This window comes from Pleuronectes platessa, chromosome 11 (genome assembly GCF_947347685.1).
Source record: "Pleuronectes platessa chromosome 11, fPlePla1.1, whole genome shotgun sequence".
Classification (NCBI taxonomy): Eukaryota; Metazoa; Chordata; class Actinopteri; order Pleuronectiformes; family Pleuronectidae; genus Pleuronectes; species Pleuronectes platessa.
Window position 1 is genome coordinate 2,230,181 of NC_070636.1, and position 21,126 is coordinate 2,251,306.

General features: G+C 46.7%; 3 protein-coding genes across 4 annotated transcripts in view; 1 reads left to right on the forward strand and 2 right to left on the reverse strand.

Moving 5' to 3' along the window:
• Positions 1-1,675: 1,675 nt before the first annotated feature.
• On the reverse strand, positions 1,676-13,743 carry trmt61a (tRNA methyltransferase 61A). Its single transcript, XM_053435265.1, has 4 exons — positions 13,593-13,743; positions 11,667-12,011; positions 6,195-6,461; positions 1,676-2,082 (listed from the first exon to the last, which is right to left on the reverse strand). The coding sequence occupies exons 2-4, from the start codon at positions 11,995-11,997 to the stop codon at positions 1,772-1,774; spliced, it is 909 nt and encodes a 302-aa protein (XP_053291240.1). The 5' UTR covers positions 11,998-12,011; positions 13,593-13,743; the 3' UTR covers positions 1,676-1,771.
• A 991-nt stretch (positions 13,744-14,734) lies between these two features.
• Positions 14,735-18,578, forward strand: ckba (creatine kinase, brain a). The gene is made up of 8 exons (XM_053435264.1): positions 14,735-14,841; positions 15,171-15,372; positions 15,977-16,131; positions 16,219-16,351; positions 17,446-17,617; positions 17,705-17,828; positions 17,912-18,101; positions 18,192-18,578. The coding sequence occupies exons 2-8, from the start codon at positions 15,180-15,182 to the stop codon at positions 18,368-18,370; spliced, it is 1,146 nt and encodes a 381-aa protein (XP_053291239.1). The 5' UTR covers positions 14,735-14,841; positions 15,171-15,179; the 3' UTR covers positions 18,371-18,578.
• A 717-nt stretch (positions 18,579-19,295) lies between these two features.
• mark3a (MAP/microtubule affinity-regulating kinase 3a) overlaps positions 19,296-21,126 on the reverse strand; it is a 38,377-nt gene continuing 36,546 nt past the window's right edge. For both annotated transcript variants that reach the window (XM_053434213.1, XM_053434212.1), the window contains 2 exons: positions 20,804-20,848; positions 19,296-20,389 (listed from right to left, as the gene is read on the reverse strand). In XM_053434213.1, the coding sequence (XP_053290188.1) occupies positions 20,044-20,389; positions 20,804-20,848 (391 nt within the window). In that variant the 3' untranslated portion in view covers positions 19,296-20,043. The remainder of the gene's footprint in view (positions 20,390-20,803; positions 20,849-21,126) is intronic.

The window sequence follows — 21,126 nt, forward strand, 5'->3', positions numbered from 1 at the left end:
CCAGACACACAAACACTCATTTCTCCAGTTCTACCGTGCAGACACACAAATAACACTCAGTTCAAAACCGTCTCAGACACGTCACACAAACATTTACATGTTTCTACTTTCAACCGAAGCTCTGGGAGGAAAGTTTGTGTCATGGTGTCGCTTCAGTCTCCAGCACAGTCAATTTGAAGGAGGATCTCACTAAGCTTTAGTAATGTAGAGTGTGGAGACCCAACTTGAGGATGTAGGGACGTGAAAACTCTTTAAATGATATTGTTCCGTCACAGTTGATTATTTGACTGGGAGAACATCAGGCTTGGGTCTGGATGCTTAGTTTAATCTTGGGTTCGCACAGGTTCGGACAAATAAATCGTTGCCTGACCCGCACTCCAACTTAATTAACTTTCTCTAGGCCCCCCCCCCCCCCCGGTAGCCCTGAGCCTCGGCCAGTTGCCCGTTGTGTAATCCCTGCTCAGGCTGCCACCGGAGTAGATTTTTGGCCGTTCTCCCTCAGACACTCGGTCACAGACACACACATGCAGCGACCTGCCTCCACACGCTGAACTAAAACAATCTCAGTGCTTTTTATAACCAGGTCTAAGCTCAGGATTAAACCGTTAACCATCCCGAAGCGTCCCTGGTGAAGACACCTTCCCTCCAAAAGCAGCAGGAGCTTCGACTAAAAACAGATTCAATGTGTGATAATGTGATTAGACAGAAATGATTCACAACTGTAACTTTAGGGCAGATTTTAATCTCTGAATTTTCTGGAACTCTTTGGAGCAGAAACTCTTCCTAAGAAGTCGAGTGAGAACAGATCAGGGAGCAGTAATGATTTTCCAGAGCTTCACTGGATCTCGTCTCAAACAAAGCGTCTGACAGGTCGGGTTTGGAAGAAGCTGCGACCGGGTGCAGGTCGGAGGAAGAAAACGTTTCTATGTTTAACCACAGCTTCAACTTTCCTTCACAGAGACAGGTAGCAGGAACAAGATTATTTCACGATTACAAACTGTAAAGACTCAGAGATTTGAACCCTTCTTGGTTTTAGCTTTAAACCTTTTCCATGTGCTCTGAGCATTTTGGGACCAGCTTGTGAATAGAAACAGTAACTTGAGATTAGAAAGAATATGATTAAATTAGTAAATCAAGTTTATACCTTAAAAGTGAAGCCAAAGCGCCCCCTGATGGCTGTCTGCAGAATACGCCTTAAACCCTGCCTCCTCCATGTTAGCAGATTAGACACGGACCAAACTCTGATGACATCAAAACAGTGTGAAACGTTGTGATTGACAGCTGAGACTGACTTCTTGATTTGTCGAGTGCATGTTTCAGCTGGATATGTTTCAGATTAGGTTTCATTACAACATTCATGTGGTTGTAGGATCAAATAAAGAAAACACGATTTCTTCCCTTTACACATTTATTGTATTCATATGAATCCAAACGTGCATAAAATGAAAATACAAAATAAAACTGCTCCAGTCAACAAATGAAAGCAGCTTTTTAAAAAGCACAGAGATTCTTCTCAAATTAATTTGCTGTGGATTTGTTTTTCACTCTTGCTTGATGCAAGCAACCAACCGGTGCCAAGTGACAGGAGCACAGAATCATGTAACATACAACTGTAAATCCTTTCAGCGCTGCGGTGCCAACAGGGAGCCGGAGGAACCTGGTACCCCCCCCCCCCCCCCCCCCCGCTGGATTATCACAGTCTTATGAATGTAAGAGGGAAGTTAGGATTATCAACTGCACGAGAGAAACCCCCCCCCCTGGGTTCCGAGCTCTAGGTTCTGGGTTTGGTGGCGAAGGTGAGGTAACCTGTGTGACCCGGTATCTCTCTGGGAGGCGTGGTCGTCTTCAGGGTGACGGAGGCGTGGTTCGGCGCCTGCTGTTTGGCGTCGGGCTCAGTCGGAGCGCAGGAGTCGGGCCCGGAGTCGGGTCCGAAGTCGGGCAGCGGCAGGTAGATGTTTCTGACGTCGTGGACCCTGAGCAGAACCTCCAAGGGGCTGATCTCCTCGAAGCCCTGATCCGCCAGAGCCTGACACGTCTTCTGAACCTGCTCGATGCACGGAGAGAACGAGCACAAGCGCCCCCCTGGAGAGAGAGAGAGAGAGAGAGAGAGAGAGAGAGAGAGAGAGAGAAAAGAAAGATAGTATGATTACCAGGCAATAACTAATATTAATGTCGAGCTGAAAAAGGAAATTCAGGTCCATTTAATCCAGGATCTGTTTTCTGAGAAGCGCTCGACTTTCTGGGAACAGGAGAAACCGACTGGACCAGAGATTTCCACCGAAACACAATGTTTATGAAAAGGAAACAGTTACACAATTATCCTTGTGTGAGTGAACCGGCCAACACGCTTGTGACAACCACACAAATCATGTCTGAAGAACGTGTATCAAAAGGTGCGTTTCCTCTGAAACTGTCACGGACATAGAAAAATAATCCAAACCAGATTTGTAAAGTTAATAAGGACTGAAGGAGGAATCTTCTTCCCTCCAGGGAAACTCAGGATACTACAGCTTCTAATAATAATTTGTTTTCTTTGCACTTAGAAGCGAGTTTGGAAAAGCATCTTCTCTCCCTAACAAAGCAGACCTGTGACCCGTCGGGCTCCAGGCTGAGGTTTGTGGATCATCAGGAGGATGAGCCAGAGAACAGATCACCTACCGGCCCCCGGCCTCTCGTCTCCAAACCAATCTCCACTGCGATCACAGCAGGAGGCAGCGATGAGCCAAGTGCACTTTCACCGGCTGACCTGGAGAGTGAAGAATGTGACTCGGAGCAGAGCAGCTGGACGGAGCTGGGACCAGAGCGGACAGAGGAGTGGACTACTGGATCAGTTTCAGCTCTAACACAGATTTAAGTTAAACATATAGTTGGTTTTTCTTCTCAGTGTCAAACCTGCTTCTAAACAGTAGATGAACCATTGGGCTCGATGTCCAGATTCACGTAATCTACACATGTAGTTTCAATTACATCCTCTGGGAGGTTCAGATGATGTTTGTTTTTGTGCGTGGAGTTCTTTGGTTTGTTTGTTGGTTGTTTAACTTCCACTCGAGGCAAAAAAAACTTCTCCCGGCTGAGTTCACTTCTTAACAGCGGTTAGCACGACGTTAGCCTAGCACGAGAGCTAGGCTTACGTCAGCCATGGGGAGGGGGCGTGTCCTTTTCACGAAGTCGGCCGGTAGCTTCTCACGTCAGGGTCACGTGTGGAGATTTGTTTGTACGACTGTGTACGTGAAACCTCTCTGTTGTTTCTAATATTAAATTTAATGTGTACAAAACTTTTCACAAGTACAAACTGTTGGTGACCCAGATCTGACCCCGACCACTTCCTGCTTCAGGACCAATGGAAGACGCAGAGGTGCATGATGGGAGATGAACGAGTCCGTGTTCGAAACCTTTGGATTCAGGAGCTGCAGATTTACTCAGTGGACTCAGGAGTGAAGGTGCAGCTCTGTTGGAAGTTCATTGTGTCTCATAAACACCACAGGATGTTTCAGCTAGCAGACCATCCTTCAGCTCACAGGACCGCCCCCCCCCCCCACCCCGACGGCCATAAACACAGCGCCGAGGTCTCCCGGCAACCAGCGCCAACACAGGGAGGGGTCGGGTTGATGATTGTACGAGGAGCGGTTATTAATAACCTCGACTATCAGCCATACGTCCACGGCATGGATCCTCACATGCCTGGAGCTGGGATGTGTTTGTGAGTCTCTGGGGTTCTTGAGTTTGTTCTCCTGTGTTTGCTCTAAAACTCACATAATAAAGACTCCTTAGTCCTCCGAGTGGCAGGGAGGGAGGGTGAGCGCCGTCAGAGAACAGCCGAGCACAGCGACGGGACGCAGGCCAAAACGTTCCCTGAATTACAACTTGGGAAACGAAAGGGGGGGAATATTTCACCGCCTGTTGTTTATTCCACCGCAGTGAAGCAGATCTCAGCCGGAGAGGAGATCTGCAGTCACATCACAGATTCTATCATCACAGCCCCAACGGTGACTGAGACTCAGAAGAGGATGGAACTAAATAATCGATTAGTGACATAATATAAAAGATATGAGACAATTAGTTTATTATTTCATAGAGAACTGAAAACTTCACTGAGTTTTAAATCATTATTATGTTCAGTTTTCTCTTTGTTCTGGACAAATACATAAGAATCTACAGATTGATTTAATTTGCTGGGTGAGAGTTATCATTGGTTTTTGTCTTACTGTTATTCAACAAACATCATAACCTAACTCTGGGAAATGAAATGCCACTAATGCTTTAGCAGACGTAAACAGGAAGCTCAATGTGAAACTTATTTATTCAGCTCGTATCTTTTCAAACTGGCTCTATTTAAAGTATTTAGCCATTAGCACTTCCTGTTTGCAGCGGACACAAGCAGGCCACCGTCACTGGATGGATTTGATACCCACAGAAAATGTAGAACTTGATGATTCTTGTTATTTATGTATAGGATAAGGATTATTCATTGAAAGTCTGAGTTTTGTCTGAGTGGATTTCACACTCGTCGTGCCGACCTGAGCTCAGAGTCTCTTCAGAGGCTGCAGGTGAAGTTGTGAACGTTTCAATCTTCTGGTTCTTGGCTGTTGATGCTCGGCTCAGCTCAGCTCTGACTCTCCTGAAGGAAACATCCAGTCGGAGCAGTGGGAAGCAAATGAAGCTTTTCCTCCTGGAGCCACAATCAGCAGCTCTCTCCCTGCAGCATAACCCTGTATGGTCATGGGACTGCTTCCACAATGGCTGCCCTCTATTTATCTGTATCTTTATGTGTGTCTGTGTGTGTGTGTGTGTGTGTTGTATGCTATGGTCCAGCTCATGAGATGTGGCAGTGGCACCATAAAAGGGAGTCGGAGGAGGTGGAGAGAGTTGCAGAGCAGCATCTTCACTCCTGCAGCATTCCTCTTCATATTGGGGCTTGGTTTTTAAAAACCATGATGCATTCACGTGCCTCAGGAATATTTGCTTTCAGACTAACCAGCTCACCAGTTTGGGTCGATGTTGATCACAGGGATTATTTTGTGTATAATTCTTGCACATAAAAAAAAAAGTTGAGGTTTGTCCATCGATAAAATGATTTCTACGGATTATTTGTCTTTGTATCAGACAAAGTCACTCAGGTCTGACCTCAACCTCTCAGCCACCTCTTCTGTTTATTTCCTGAAGGTAACCACACATTAGTTCCCTTGAGAACAGATCAGGTATCAGCCCTGATGCAACAGAGTCATTATTAGCCAGTTAGACTGAAGACATTCTGGATCTGACCTCTAGTCTGTTTGGTTAAACCTAAACAAACAGCTCTTAACACGCCTGGTGCTTTCAGAACGAATCCCTCACATTGCACAAGGCTCCGTGTCAACCTGGCTTTACGTGTGAACGCTGACCAGGGATCAGCGGACCTGCCCGGACATGCTGCAGGTCCCGGTTGTCACAGAGACTCCAGACAAACTTTCTGCCTCATCAGCTAAACGTACATCGAGGTCCTGATGAACAAACACACGCTCACAAGGTCGAGCGCCGCTGGTCGGGTCGGACGCTCGTGCTGCTGCTGCAGAGCGAGGCGCTGCAGTCAGAGGAGGGAGGGGGGGGCGGGGGGGATACATTCTCAGGCTGGAGGTTTAAAAAAAGATGCTCAGTCATGGTCATGAAGTTCCTGCTGCACCAGGATGACTCAGAACAGTCAACATCAGGAGGAGGTGACCGACCGCAGCCGAACATGTTTCATTCATCTGATGAACTCAACACTTACTCGTTCACTGGTTATCCACTGGTGTTGAGACTTGTTGTTCAACATCACATTAAGTACACAAATGTACAGTGTGTTAAGATTAAGATACATTTATTTTTCCCAAACACATGCAGAGACATGCACAGGCACACTCATGCAATTGTAGGGAAATTTAACCTCTGCTTTTGACCCATCTGGTGCAGGACACACAGATGTTGGGGGAGTAAGGTGCCTTGCTCAGGGGCACTAGACAGGGCAGGGAGAATGCTCTTGGATTTTTTGACAGATCAATCCAGGTTCGTCTTTTTGTTTTTTCTCCGTGGAGTCGAACCAGAGACGAACCAGAGACCTTTTCTGCCCATAGTCCAAGTTTCTGCCACTAGTCCACCGCCTCTGGTGTGTAGTATCAGCGTTGTGATGCAGCGTGGGATCATGGGAGCTGAACAGTCTGATTAGAGGTGCGTCTCACCGTGTCTCTTCAGCGCGGCCTTGGCGTGCCTCACGGCCTCCCAGGGGCTCGGGATGTCCAGGAACACCGCGTCCGCCACGCCGCTCACCCCGAAGCCGTCCTTGCACACGTCCTGGTTCCTGACGGTCACCAGGTGATCCACGCGGTGCTCCTTGAACTCCTCGGCCACCTTCTCCGCCCGCTGCTGGTGGAACTCCACCGTGTGCAGGTGGCCGGTGGGGGCGATGGTGCGCAGGATGGCGTGGGAGAGGGAGCCGCTGCCGGTACCTGTGAACACAGACGCCACGGGGAGGATGAGTCACATGACGGCTGAAGGCTCACGTTGGAAAAGGACTTACTCAGCTTTATATCTATCAAACGTTATTGTGTGAGAAGCATCAGGAACATCAGAAGAAGAACATGAAGCGTTTAGCACTGTCGCTGCATAGCAAGAAGGTCCCCGGTTCAAATCCCGTGTAGTTTGTATGTTGACCTCCTGGCGGCCTCAGTTTCTCCGGCTTCCTCCAACATTCCAAAGTTAATTAGAGACTCTAAACTGGACATAGGTGTGAATGCGGGTGTGCATGTTGTATGTTGGCTGTGTGACACCCCGGCCACCCCCCCCTGTGTCAGCTGGGCCAGGCAGCAGCTCCTCTGAGACCCTCATGACGAGGAGATGACAGGTGACCGGGTCCTGCTCTGACTCTGAAGGACGACGCTGTCCATCAAACACGAGGAGGGAAAAAACCCAACGCCACACGAATCTCTCGTCATCTCAGAAAACCCGACACGGGGACATTGTTGTGTCTCTGAAATGACGGTTTGGATCTTTCCTCTGTCGCGTCACAGTCACAACAAAAGAGTCCCAGCTGTTACCACGACACACAAACACACACGTTTTCACACTGCTGCTCTCTCTCCTCGGGATGATAAGTGGATGCTACATTTCTGAGTGGGCCTTCTCTGCCGGGAAGCCGCCGCGTCGCTCCTCCTGCTCTACACAATGACTGCTAATGTACAGTTTGTGAAGGAGGGATGCGAGTGTGTGTGTGTGTGTCTGTGTCTCTGTGTGTGTGTGTGATTTTACAAAGAAATAAGCCTGATCACGTGACCTGCAGTTACGTCTGGGGGAGCGCTGATGCTAGAGGCCAGCACATCCCATCCTCCACAGCTCCCTCCTTCTCTTCACATTACATCACCACCGCCTTTGTTCACACGGCCACAAAGAGGCCAATGTTCGCCCCCCCCCCCCCCCCCCCCCACAGCCGCGCTCTGCCCGGCTCCAGCCCCTCACCGCGGCACAGGGCGCTCGCGGACTGCTAATGGGGAAACGGTGGACTGGTTTTGAAGTGAACCCAACAGGAGAGAGAACACAGAGATGTGTAATATAACAGATTTTGGAATTGAGGGATATTTAAAAACGACTGTCCCCTTTAGAGAGAGAGAGAGAGAGTGGGGGGGAGGGGGGGGGTGCAGAGAGCGAGTAACTGTGAGGTCGACCTTGTTCGAGAAGGACTCGCCACATGTTGAGTTAATGTAAAATTTAAACAAATATTAAATTTGCATTCAAATTAATCAAATTGTCATAACGGAGGAGCATCAGCCGGTAGCGCACCTGCCACCTGCAGCCATTGGACGGTACCAGCTGTCAATCACACTGTATCCCCCGCCCCGATGCTAATGGTCTGTTTGACTCTGAATGCAACACAACTTGTGAAATGAGCATCAGCTGCAGTGAAGAAGACTTGAAACTAGAGATTGAGACATAAACTACTTAAGAAAATGGGAAGTGAAAGTCGCCCGTTGCAAATCGGCTTCACATTCAGGACCTGGAGTCTTTGTCCATAAACTGTCTCTAGTTGTCATTTGTTAGCTAATTAATTATTAAATGTTTTTATTAATCAACCATTTGTCAAATCACTAAATCAACTTCTGAAGCGTCCAACAACTTTTCACAAGTAACAGAACAGGAAGTGCATGTTCAACCCAAATAGCTGAATCTGGACACGAGTATAAATTTGATCAAAGTGGATCTGGTGTTTCAAAGTGTGTCTGTAACCAGTGGATCTTCATGACAGGAGCAGACAACACAGGACTGATTCTCCTCACACCCGAGCTGCAGCGAGCTGTGCTTCAAGTTGAGGATGTGAGTAGGAGACACAGAGTGCTGGTTTTAAGTCAGACAGAAGAACGGACAGAAATAGAAGGAGAAAAGCGGAAGTCAGAACCTGAAGTGACACAAAAAGAGAAGCGGACGTGTCGGACGTGTCGGTCATGTGGAGGTTTGTGACACCGCGACAGGAAAAAGAGCATCAGTGTTAAACTAAGAGAAAAACCCTGAAGTGGAAAATGATAAAAGTGCAGAGAACAAGTGTTTCCTTCTCGGTTCTTTATCATAAATATACATGATGTTGAAAAACATCCCATTGAGCAATGCACCCAAGGTCGATTCATCTTTAGGCCACAACACAACCACAACTATAAGCATTTTAGCATATTAATCTCCTTCACATTAACATCTGAAGACAAGCGGTCAAAAGACTCAGCAGCAGAACTAGTGAGGCTGAAAAGAAGCATATTTAATATTGAGACATTGGCTCATAACTGATTATCTTCCTTCTCCTCGAGTCTTGAGGAGATAACATTGATGCTTTGTTGGATCAAGTGAACACGCTGCAGAGGAACTGATTTTAAGGAAGCTGTGTTTCCTCTTTATTAAGGAATGAGATTTAAAAAGGCACATTACTCCAATGAGGATGAATTCATCTTAAGTGAGAGCTTTGCTTTGAAGCTAATGATCCAAACAACTGGTGACCCCCCCCCCCCCCGAGGAATCTAATCTGCTGTGAGAACAGGGCGGTAAGATGGCGACTGTACGAGAGGTTGAAGACATGGTGGGGGGGGGGGGGGGGGGGGGGGGAGGGGAGGCTGAATCTGACTGTCGACCTGAACTCTGAGTCATTTCTTGCTTTCTGTTCTCCATCGCTATCAAACACATGGTGGAGACGGGCTCTGAGGAGTGAGACCAGCACCGAGGTCAGGAAGCTGAATTCCCCTGAAGGCAATTTGCAAAGTGAAAGTCAGGGAGTATCTCTCTCTCTCTCTCTCTCTCCCCTCGTTGACCCAGTTTGCTCTCTGCAGACCTCAGAGAAGCTCTCAGCCCTGAGACGCTGTTCTGCCTTTAGTAACATCTGAAGACTCATGATACACAAACTGACTGTCTATTGATATTGTTCAAGATTATTATCCTTGCATATCGTCAAGTAGAAATTAGTGGGAGGGGGGTTTCAGAGGCTTCTACATGTCACACACGTAGAAGCCTCTGATGAAGACGTCAGGTGACGTGAACACGATCACATGATCTCTGCAGCGGAGTTAATACATCACTTCCTGTCTCCGCCTGCTGCACCCGGCTGCTCCACCGCCCGCCTGAATAATGCAGAGGATTTGATGCTGTGCAGAAAACCCTCCTGCTGTGTTGTGCACGTGTCAAAGTCAAACTCCAGAACCACTTCTCTGGACTTCACCTGGAGGTCAAGTCTGAAAACTGCTCAACTGTATCTGTAAGATCATGTTTCCTTCGATGTGATTTGATATTAATATTTACTCTGCACACTCGCAGTGGACGCGCCTGATGAGAAACCCTGATACAGGAAGGAATGAAACCTGCAGCCACTCGACCAGAGGGAGAGATTTCTGGAAACGACCCGACTCCAAGGTGACTCCTCCGCATGACCGCTGGCTCCTTCAGCCAGCTCGCCATGTTGGGGGGGGGGGGGGGGGGGGGGGGGGGGAGAGAGAGAGAGAGAGAGGAGCTGACTCCCTAATCTCTGCATGTTCACACAAAACGTCTCCTCCACTGGTTACAAACCATCAGGCTGAACACGATGAGTCACCACAGTGTCGTACAGACGGTGATTAGCGACGCACAACGACTCTGAAGTTGTAGTCGTTATGTGCAGCTAATGAAACGCTACGTTCATCTTTCAATCTGCTCAACATCATTTCTCCTCTGGAATCTCGATATCACCAGAGTTGTGGTTTTATTCTCATGCACACTGATTATTAAACACACACAAAGAGAGCAGCAGAGGAACTCGATACCGATGCAGATAGAGCAGCTCTCCTCACGCAGCTGCAGTGTAAGTGCTGACTAAACAGATCCCCCACTGAACTCATTCATCACCCCAGAGACCTCTGCAATCTCAACTCTCACACACAGACACACACAGACACACACAGACACACACACACAAGGTTCACCAAGTACAATCAATGGTGTGACGTGTGCAGGGCTGCCAGCAGTAGAATATGATGTAGCACTGCACCACACACATACACAAACGTCCCCTACCATCCCCCCCCCCCCCCACTCCTGTCTCCTGGACTGGGAGAAATGGGAAAGGCAACACACTCCAACCGATTGCAATTTAACAAATGGAGATGGAAGACGCAGCTGAAGGCAGAGGGAGAGCTATCGGTGTTCAGTAGAGCTGCTGCCTCCATTAAGGCCCCGACAGTCAGATTCATATTCAATTCAAACACTCAAGCTTTCCTGGATAATAAAACACAAGCTGCAGCAGAACAGAGGATCTCGAGCCGCACCTCAAAACGCACAAATCATAAAAATGAAATGCTGCTGTCGGGTCAAGATGCAAATCAAATACTGAAAACAGACGACAGGATTTCCAGCCTGAGCTGCACGGGGGGGGGGCTTCTCTAATCATGTAACAATGGAACTGATCCTGAGAGAGAATCAGTCGGTGCAGCTTCTTCATATCCGTCTACACAGGAAACAATCGGCTTCACTCGTCCATTTCATACGTGCCGAACACACGCATGTGGGTGTGTAACGGTTCACGACTCGGTCACACTGTGAGAGCCACACCAGAAGAAGAATGACTGTGTAGCTGAAATGCTGGAGTGTGGTCTCCACCGTGCCTGAACGCATCCTGTGTGTCGACAGCGAGAGCAGAGCTGCTACTTTCACTTTGCTCCTAACATCAACATTTAATCAGTCATTGAACATTTATGAGTCACGTGACGGCTTCAGAATCCAGAGGCTTCTTTCTCCCGGTGTTTGGTTTCCTTGGTGGAGCTGCGTTTCCCTGCAGCAGCCGTTGAATGTGATGCATTCGAAGGCAAAATGCTTTTGTTTGTGCAGGACGAGGTTGTTTCTGCTCAGATGGAGATGTGATGGGATCCCACTGTGCAAGCTGAAGAGTAACAGCATCACGGGTTGTTACTGGTTCGCCTCGCAGGCTACTAATGGAAGCTCATTAACTATTAAACCAGACGTTCCTGGCAGCTTCTACTTGATGATTATTCGTGTGAAATGATTTTGGTTCCGTTCTCTTATCTGGAGACTTTAAATAAAGATGTGTCACTTCTCGTTCTCATGATTTAACACAAAATAAAAAGATATTAAGCTTCTCTTGCTGTGCTCCTAAGAAAACTGCACCAGAAGAAGTGATGATCTGAATCCAGTCTCACCCGACTCGCAGACGACGGACCCCGGCTTCAGCTCCAGCATCATGGTGATGGTGGCGATGTCGGTGGTGTAGAGGATCTGTGTGCGATGAGGCAGGCACACCGTCCACAGCTCGGGCGTCGGGTGAAGCACCTGCACCCACCCGCCTTTGCTGCAGGTGACCTTTGACCCGTAGCGCTGACCGATCAGGTCCGTGGAGTGGCGGATGGCCCCGAAGCGGGTCTGCGTCTGGGCGCCCTGCTGCACCTTGACGGGCATCAGGGAGTCGTGGCCCAGGTACACGATGGCCACGTCCCCGTCCTGAATGAAGTCGTTGTACTCCACAAAGCTCATGGTGCTCGGTCGCTCTGCAACAGGTCGTCAGAGAGGAAGTTTATAAACCAATATCAACATGGAACTATATTTATCAACACAGTGCGTTTAAAATAAGGAAGCACGATCTTCTAAAGGGTTTATTTATATGATAATCACACAAAAAGAAGTCGCCTTCTTTCTCTCTACATCTCCTCACCTAACTTTATTATTATTTAAATATATTTAAATGTCAAGATTAACAACTTTTTATTGAGTTGAGCTTATTTTACATTTGTTAACTTCCTCATATATTATTTTACTTTACTGCCCAGGTCACAATCAGATGTAAACTGAGTTCAAATGACATAATGTTCATGGTTTAATTCTTAATATACAGAAAATCAGCTGGTTTCTGACATTTACACATTTTAGTTGTTGCAGTAAATCTGCATCTTTCATGTCTTTGTGTCGTCTTATGTTAAATTAATTCATATTACGTCGTTCATGTAAGTCAAGTCAAAATAAATAGATTTCATGATTCAAAATATATTTGTGTGTAAACTTCTTTCTTCTGTCAAGTTCACGGGTTTGTGTTGAATTCTCTTTTTTAATGATTACCAAGTTTAACGTTTAACAAAGCAATCACATAAATTAAAGTGAACTGAAGGTTCTGCATCATTTTCAAGCCATTTAATTAATGTGAACATTAAAGTGAAGTTGTTGGAAAATCTATCAAACAACAACAATGACACTAAAATGGCCACAAAGACACAAAGTGACCACAAAGACAAAGCATGAGTAAAAAGAGAAGAAAACGACAATAGAGACATATGAGACGACTGCAAAGACACACAACAACCACAAAGAGACAGAAAAACAATCACAGACACACAACTATCACAAGGAGACAAAACTACAACCTCAAGCCCTAGATTGACTCTTTGAATCTGTATTATCTCCAATGACAACAACAAATAAGACAAAATGAAGACACACAGACACACAAAGGGATCAGTGAAATGAAGAAACACTAAAAGTCAGCTGGTCCTTTTTCAACAACCAGCTGATCTGCAGCATGTTTACAATCAATAAGACTTAAACCCACGTTATGGTTAAGAAACAACAGATTCAGATTTAGACCTTTGACCCGAGAGGAAACTCACCTGGACACAACACCTGAGTTAGCTTCCCTGTAGCTTTAGCCACAACTGATGCTAACTGGTAGATTCAACACTGTAGGGAGCAGCTAGCTAACAAGCTAACGTTAACTTGTTGTGTAAAACTTAATTTAAAGTTTACAGACTATTAACGTCACATGTCAGCTCACACACACACAAACAGTCATGTGACAGAATGACTGACAGTCTGTGCTCTTCGACTTAAAAGGTTCAACATGCTAACTAGCCAAGATGCTAACGTTAGGTCGTTTGGTAACATTTCAAATACATTTAACACATTATTAACGTATTTTATAATCTATATGAAACAAATAGTCTTAGCAGAGAATGACTGAGAGTCTGTGTTCATCGACTAAACAGTAATTATAGCTTTTGAGTCCAACATGCTAACTAGCCAGCATGCTAATGCTAGCTGTGGTTACCGGTTCGAAACTATAGTTTGAAGCGCTCACTCACCTTGTCCGGAAGTGACGTCTTTACCACCTTGATACGAACAAACACTGAAGTTAGTAAACCACCGTTTCTGCTCTTAGTGTGTCTGTCTGCGTGTGTTTGTGTGTCTGTGTGTGCAGCGCTGTCAGTTTCTCATTCATTCACACGTGGTGTTGTTTTCACAGGAAGTGGAGTGGCTCAGACCGGAAGTGATCTATAATCTCTTTCCGCTCCTTCGGTCCATTCAAAGAGGAAGTGCAGGTGATTTGTAGATCTGCGATTCACTGGCTGATGTAGCTGAAATGGTTCTTAAGAGTAAAAGTGTCAAACTGCAGCGTCAGTGTTTCTGCATCATCAGTTAAGCTTCTTGATTAGATGAAGTTTGATAATCACACATGAAAGTTCAGTTATAGGTTGAATATAATGTACAAAATCACACAAAGTATTAGGATCATAATCACAACCAATCAGGGGTAAGGGTAAGTTTAATAAAACACAGGGGAGTAAAAATAAAGTTAAAAAAGGAGAATCTGTCAAAGGGGTTAAATATTGCAATAAAAATGAGCTGAAATAAATATAAAACTCAGATGTATTGAAAATAATAACGATTAAAGATTCAACATTCAAACTTAGTGCTGAGCCAACGATAAGCAGCAAAGAAATAAAACACTGGAAACTTGATACTAAGCAGAAGCATTATTGTTATTAACAATAACAATATCATTATTATCACTTAAGAAATTATAGGATTGCAAGATAAGAGTAGGTCTGACAAACCGTTACTTCAGTCTACACATTTGGGTCTTGTATATATAAATATAGATATTTATTCCTTTAAACCTTATTACTTTTGTCTGATATTTCCTCAGTAAATTGAGTATTTTGATAGAAATAAACCGAATCAATGACTGAATCACTTCCTGGTTTTTATTTGTTTCATCTTCTTTAATTTGATTTGTCATCACGTGATTTACAGACTGCTCCCAATCACCTGTGTTCTCCTGCTGCTTCAAGTCAAAATGGCTGAAAGACACAATCTTCAGTGCAGAATGCGAGTCGCAGTGTGATGGAGGAGCCAATGGAATGAATGGACCACAAATAGCGACCAATGGGAGGAGAGCCCCGCGCCTATAAGAGGCGGAGGAGCCGCGGAGCCGAGCGCAGAGCTGCAGGACTGAGCTGCCATCGAACCGTGACGCGACTCGGCCGAAACATAGGGATCTTCGTCTCCACCCCTGGTAGTTGTAGTAATCCACAGATCCGACGACAACAGGTAAGAGGAGATCTCGGAGGGTTTAATGTCTGCGATCAGATCCCCGCAGGTTTAGATGATGGAGTCAGGGGGAGGGAGGGAGGGGGGGATGTGGCCTCAGGGAAATGTCCGCTCCTCTGCAGGAGCATCGATCAAACACTCGACGTGTACAATGTGCATTTCTGCAACACGTCACGTGCACGTTCGTCTGCAGCTGTTTGATCATGTTTGCATCGTTGTGACGTTTCTAAAAATAAATGTCTTTGTTGTCCCCTTTGTTCCGCCGCCTCCTCCATCCTCCATCATCCTCCATCACCTCCTCCACCTCCTCCTCCTCCTCCGCCCTGCAGGGAGCAGCCATGCCTTTCGGTAACACGCACAACCAGCTGAAGATGAAGTTCACTTCGGAGCAGGAGTACCCGGACCTCACCAAGCACAACAACCACATGGCCAAGATCCTCACCCCCGAGATGTACGAGCGTCTGAGGAGCAAGCAGACCCCCAGCGGGTTTACCCTGGATGACGTCATCCAGACTGGGATTGACAACCCAGGTAAAAAAAAAAAAAAAAAACCCCAAGAGGCTTTTCGGCGCAGCAGCCATCTGCTGTGTGTGAGGGTGTGTGATGGTGTGTGTGTGTGTGTTTGATGGAGTGTGTGTGTGTGTGTGATGGAGTGTGTATGTGTGATGGAGTGTGTGTAATGGCAGCTCTGGGCCTCCTATGAGCTGTGACCTTGTTGAAGGATAAAACCTTCGCAGCACGGCGGCGCCCATCCTCCGTCTCTAAAAGCATCGGTGCAGCTTTATGAAAATCACTGAAGCAGATTAGCAGCGTTGCGTAACGAGTGCACGTTAATCTGCTGCTGCTCTCGGGCTTTGTGACGGCTTGTTGTGCTGCAGTGGGGGGGGATCATGTTTTAACCCCTTCAGAGGAGGCCGATGGAGCCGGAGGCCTCAAGGTGACGACAGGCCTCCGGCTCCATCCGTCCCCTGAAGGGCTCTGAGGCTGGAGAGGCCTCCTCTGATTCTCCACCCGGCAGCTTCACCTTACATGGCGTCGTTCACACTCGGTGCAGTGAGCGTAGAGGCCTCCGTCATGAGGCCCTGCCGAGGCCCACCCGTGCCTCCTCCCTTGACCCTGTTGACCTTGTGTGCAGGTCATCCCTTCATCATGACCGTGGGCTGCGTGGCCGGTGACGAGGAGACGTACGAGGTCTTCAAGGAGCTGCTGGACCCCGTGATCGAGGACCGCCACGGAGGCTACAAGCCCTCAGACAAACACAAGACCGACCTGAACCCAGACAACCTGAAGGTAAGGGAGGCCCCAAGCCGCCGACGCCCCCCCCCCCCCCCAACCCTCCCCCCCCTGAGCACCACCTGACTGTGTCGTCTCTTTCAGGGCGGAGACGACCTGGACTCCGACTACGTCCTGAGCTCCCGTGTGAGGACCGGACGCAGCGTGCGAGGCTTCTGCCTGCCGCCGCACTGCAGCCGGGGGGAGAGGCGTGCCGTGGAGACGCTCTCCATCGAAGGTAAAGGTCACGGCCGCTGACCCCTGGTGATTGACAGCTGAGGGCGTTCGGGACTGAAACGTGTCTCACGCACACACACGAGGCTCCAGCTGAATCATTCTGTTACGTAAAGAATAAGAATCTGAGACAGTGATGCACAGGCAGCTCATTCCTGTGGTGGTGGGGGGGCACCCTCTAGTGGCAGCAGGTGGAAGAGCACATTACTGCACTGCACACAAATGTAAATGAGGCTCAGAAAAACAGATGCTGCAACTGAACTAATTAATGAATCATCAGAATCTATTGAACATGAACACGTACAAGGTATTTGATGGGAAATAGATGTATATATTTATAATTATATATGCATGTGTTACCAAGAGCTGAATAAGAAGCAAACTCAAAACATCAAGAACCAGACTATTGAATAAATTCAAACATTTATATATTTGCAGGCTGAAGCTCAACTAATCAATAAATCACTTTTCTTTTTCAAATGTGAGACAGAAAGGACTTGAATATGGTTTTGCGTCATTCTCAGTAAAAGAACAATATGCAGAATATTGGCAAAAACTGTGACAACACAGTAAAAGTATAAACAAGGATGACACATGGAAGTATAAAAACCAGGAGTGTGTATATAAAAGTCACTGTTTTTGTTTTTACAGTGAAATGAAATAGAAAAAATATACTTTTAACATATATTTTACAGTGTACATCTTGACAAATCATACAAATGTAAACTCAGTGAAAACTTTAAAGTTTGATTTATACAGTTTTATTTATAATTTCCATTTTAATCTTTTTTTTGAAGCCAAAGTCTTTTTGGTTGATTGTCTGATTCTTAATTTTGAGCTTTTACTTATTCAGCCCTTGGTTTTTGATGTAAAGGTTTAGTTTAGTGACATCTAGTGGTGAAGTGTTGTGTTGCAGCTCAACTCCCCTCCCCTTCCAAACATATTCCAAAGTATTAAAATATAAACGTCCCATTCTAGGGTCAAGAAAACAACTTGGATAAAACACAAGGATTATTTTGTATTTAATTTCTGCCAGTAGATCCTCTCACCAAAATAAAAGCATGGTTAGTTTGAACGTGTCCCTCTGTGTGTGTGCAGCTCTGGCCTCCCTGAGCGGAGACCTGAACGGGAAGTACTACGCCCTGAAGAACATGACCGACGCCGAGCAGCAGCAGCTCATCGACGACCACTTCCTGTTCGACAAGCCCGTGTCTCCCCTGCTGCTGGCCTCCGGGATGGGCCGGGACTGGCCCGACGCCCGGGGCATCTGGTGAGGACCCGTCTGTCCCCAGCTCCTTTTGAATTAACGTCTCTTGTTTGTCTGGAACGAGGCTGAACTCCTCCCGTTTGTCTCCAGGCACAACGACACCAAGACCTTCCTGGTCTGGGTGAACGAGGAGGACCACCTGCGTGTGATCTCCATGCAGAAGGGAGGCAACATGAAGGAGGTGTTCAACCGCTTCTGCACCGGACTCACCAAGGTCGGTCGGCAGGACACATCAGCTCCATCAGCGTCCGTGACCTCAGCCGGATTCTGTCTAACTCCTCATTCTGCTGTTTTTAGATCGAGGGCCTGTTCAAGGACAGTGGCCACGAGTTCATGTGGAACGAGCACCTGGGCTACGTCCTCACCTGCCCGTCCAACCTGGGCACGGGTCTGAGGGCCGGCGTGCACGTGAAGCTGCCCAACATGAGCAAGCACGCCAAGTTCGAGGATGTTCTCAAGAGGCTGAAGCTCCAGAAGCGTGGAACCGGTACGAGAACCTGAACCTTCTGTTTGAGCCGGAGGTCGAATCCTCCTGATCCCTTCAGGGCTTTGATGTTTGTCTTGGTCTCTTCTTCAGGTGGCGTGGACACGGCTGCCGTGGGCGGCGTGTTCGACATCTCCAACGCCGACCGACTGGGCTTCTCCGAGGTGGAGCTGGTGCAGGGCGTGGTGGACGGAGTCAGGCTGCTGGTCGAGATGGAGAAGAAGCTGGAGAAGGGTCAGTCCATCGACGACCTGATCCCAGAGCAGAAGTGAATCCGTTCTGATGCCCGACCACCATCACTCTCCTCCTCTTCCTCTTCCTCCTCCTCCTCCATCATCCCTCGCTCCCCTGTCTGAATGAATGTTTGACTCTGTATCACACGGTTGGATTTGTTTGTGTATTTAAAATGAAACGTTTCCTGTTCGGTGAGGATGGATCTGAAAAGAAATAAAACAACTTCTGGTTGAAGTTTGATCCCTGGAGAGTTTCATGTGTTTTCTCAGCAATCACATCACTGACATGTGTCCTCGTTAAAGATAAAAAGTCTGAAAACACTAAAGCTCCTGAAACACCATCTTAATCCGTCCCTGTGGATTTGATTCATTCTCTACTGCTAGAGTAAATATTAAACACTCAGCTCATATTTGGAACTTCCTGTCATGTGTGAGGACTATAATGGTCGGGCATAAGAATAAATAAAGGGAAGTTTTTTTTTTTTTATCCCTACTCTTTGTATTTACAGACGTTGGAATGACCATATACAAATCAGGTTTCTTTTTAAATTGCCTTAAGAATTAATTCAAGAAAAGGGACCTGTCAAAGTAAAATCAGGGTAGATCACAATTTATTTTCCTTAGTTTAAATATAAGTCGAACTTACCAACGTTGGTACACGTTTACTAAAAGCTTTGAGTAGATGAATCAGACTTAAGGAAATTCTCTTTTCATAAAGATTGACAAACACTCAACATGTCATATCTGCCTCAGTTTATCAAAATGCCCTCATACTGAATATTGGAGGTAAAATTAGCTTCTATCTTTGACTTTCAGTTTATCACAATCAATACTTCTCATGTTCTGGCTTCAAAGTAAAATGCTAGTTTTTGTATTTCCGGTTCTAAACAATCACATGTTTCCATCTGCAATCACTTTCATAGAGTTTTGGCACAAGAGAGTGAAAACACATCAACACAGAGAATATATATAATATTTTTAATAATGAACAGGCCTATACTCATCAAAGGCTTATAACTTTAATCTGTCATTATTTTTATTTACATGAAACAACTAAACGTTCAGTTTTTGTCACTTTTCCTTTAAACATCGAACACATTTAAATATCAGAGTCGAGCTTCATCTGAACTGCGTCCGGGACACAAGAGATCGTGAGACGTGTAAGTGGACAGACACTTTAATTGAGACATGAGTGAACCTTAACCATGTGGGTGTTTACTCGGACTTCCCCCCCCCCCCCCCCCCCCGCCGCCCCCCCACTCCATCTCTTCCTCCGACGAGATACAAAAGAAAGAAAACGAACGGGAACAGAATGAGTGTCGCAGTGAAGCCGTCTGGAGAAAGTAAGATACATTATTTACACTGAAAACAAAATGCTACGTAAATTGTTTATCTTTTTCCGGGAGAGAGAGAGAGAAAAAAAAAAAAGATTAAATAAATAAGACTAGAAATGCTTTTTTTGTCCACATTCACAGCATGACAAATCATATTCAACTCGTTGATGTCGACCCCGTGTGGCCCAACAACAGACGCAGAGATTAGTAGGTAATTCAGTGATTATTGCCAAAAGCCTTAAACTATACAATATCATATTCAATACATACTCTGTATTTTGTTTTTAAAAAAGGAGACATTTGGAAACTGCTACTTGGATGATTGTACAGCTTAAATACTTCTAGATATATATATGTATACTTTTAAACCCCTTTTGTTCATAGCTTTAACTCGTTGGCAACTTTGGAAGCAATGTTTTTGAAAGCGATGGATGATCCGGATATCCGCTTGAACCTGACGCCGTTGAGCGAGAGGCGGGGCAGCTTGCAAACCTCCATCTCCCACTGGACCAGGTTCTCCGCCCGCCCGTCCCCGTGGACGCACAGAAGCAGGAAGCTCTCCTGCTGCTCATAGTCGCAGTTGTTGGCGTCGAGCACCTTGCGAATCTCCCGCATGATGTCGCAAGGCTCCATGGAGCTGGTGGTCCTCATACTCCAAGTGAATCGGAGGGAGCGAGGTTTACTGTCTTTGTTTTCCCCTTTTTGATCCCCAGGTACATGGCGACTGTCGGGGGGGAGAGACCAGAGAGAGAGAGAGAGAGAGAGAGGTTGGTTGGTCAGGTCGGTAAAACAGTGTGTGGAGGATGAATGGCAGGGTTTGTGGGGAAGGGGGGGGGAGCATTGTGCAGGTGTACAGGAGCAGGGACATGCCATGCTAACAGAGCAGCTCTCAGGTGCAGGGCCATGCAAATCATTTCAAAATAAGACGCCAGGCAAAGACAGAAGCTCAAAGCACAACACAACTTCAAAAATCATCAAACAGCGCAGGAGGAACCAAGCAGGTGTGGGGGGGGGGGGGGGGGGTTCCTTTGCAAAGGGGGGGAGGTGGGGGGGGTCACAACTGCAGACGAGGACAAGCTGAAGCCTTAAAGGTGGACGGACATGTCGGGGGGGGGGGGGGGGGGGGGGGTAACCTCACCTTGAGCCCTCAAGTCTCCCGTTTCTCTCAAACTCGGTTGAGACTCTGAGGTGCATGAGAAGATCAGACGAGGGAGGAGGAGGAAAAAAAGAAGAACAACAAAAAAAAAAGAGGTGGATTGTGAACGACAAATCATTTCAGATCAACTTCAAGTGAATATTTAATTTATAAAAAAAAGAGAGAGAGAGTATGTGACGTGTGGTGAGGAGGAGAGTTGAGACGACGAGCCACCACCGCAGAACAAAACCAAACAGGAGCAGAGAACACACACACACACACACATGGAAGGTTCCACTTCCATTGAGATCGGTGAGGAGTCATGG

Bases quoted from the DNA above. Each gene is read 5' to 3' on its own strand.
- trmt61a (XM_053435265.1), bottom strand. From the start codon at position 11,997: ATGAGCTTTGTGGAGTACAACGACTTCATTCAGGACGGGGACGTGGCC. The intron at 6,462-11,666 runs GTGAGACTGGAT...CTGTGTTCACAG, and splicing joins GTCCGTCGTCTGCGAGTCGG to GTACCGGCAGCGGCTCCCTC. The intron at 2,083-6,194 runs GTGAGACGCACC...CTCTCTCTCCAG, and splicing joins GGCCGCGCTGAAGAGACACG to GGGGGCGCTTGTGCTCGTTC.
- ckba (XM_053435264.1), top strand. From the start codon at position 15,180: ATGCCTTTCGGTAACACGCACAACCAGCTGAAGATGAAGTTCACTTCG. The intron at 15,373-15,976 runs GTAAAAAAAAAA...CCTTGTGTGCAG, and splicing joins GACTGGGATTGACAACCCAG to GTCATCCCTTCATCATGACC. The intron at 18,102-18,191 runs GTACGAGAACCT...TCTCTTCTTCAG, and splicing joins GCTCCAGAAGCGTGGAACCG to GTGGCGTGGACACGGCTGCC.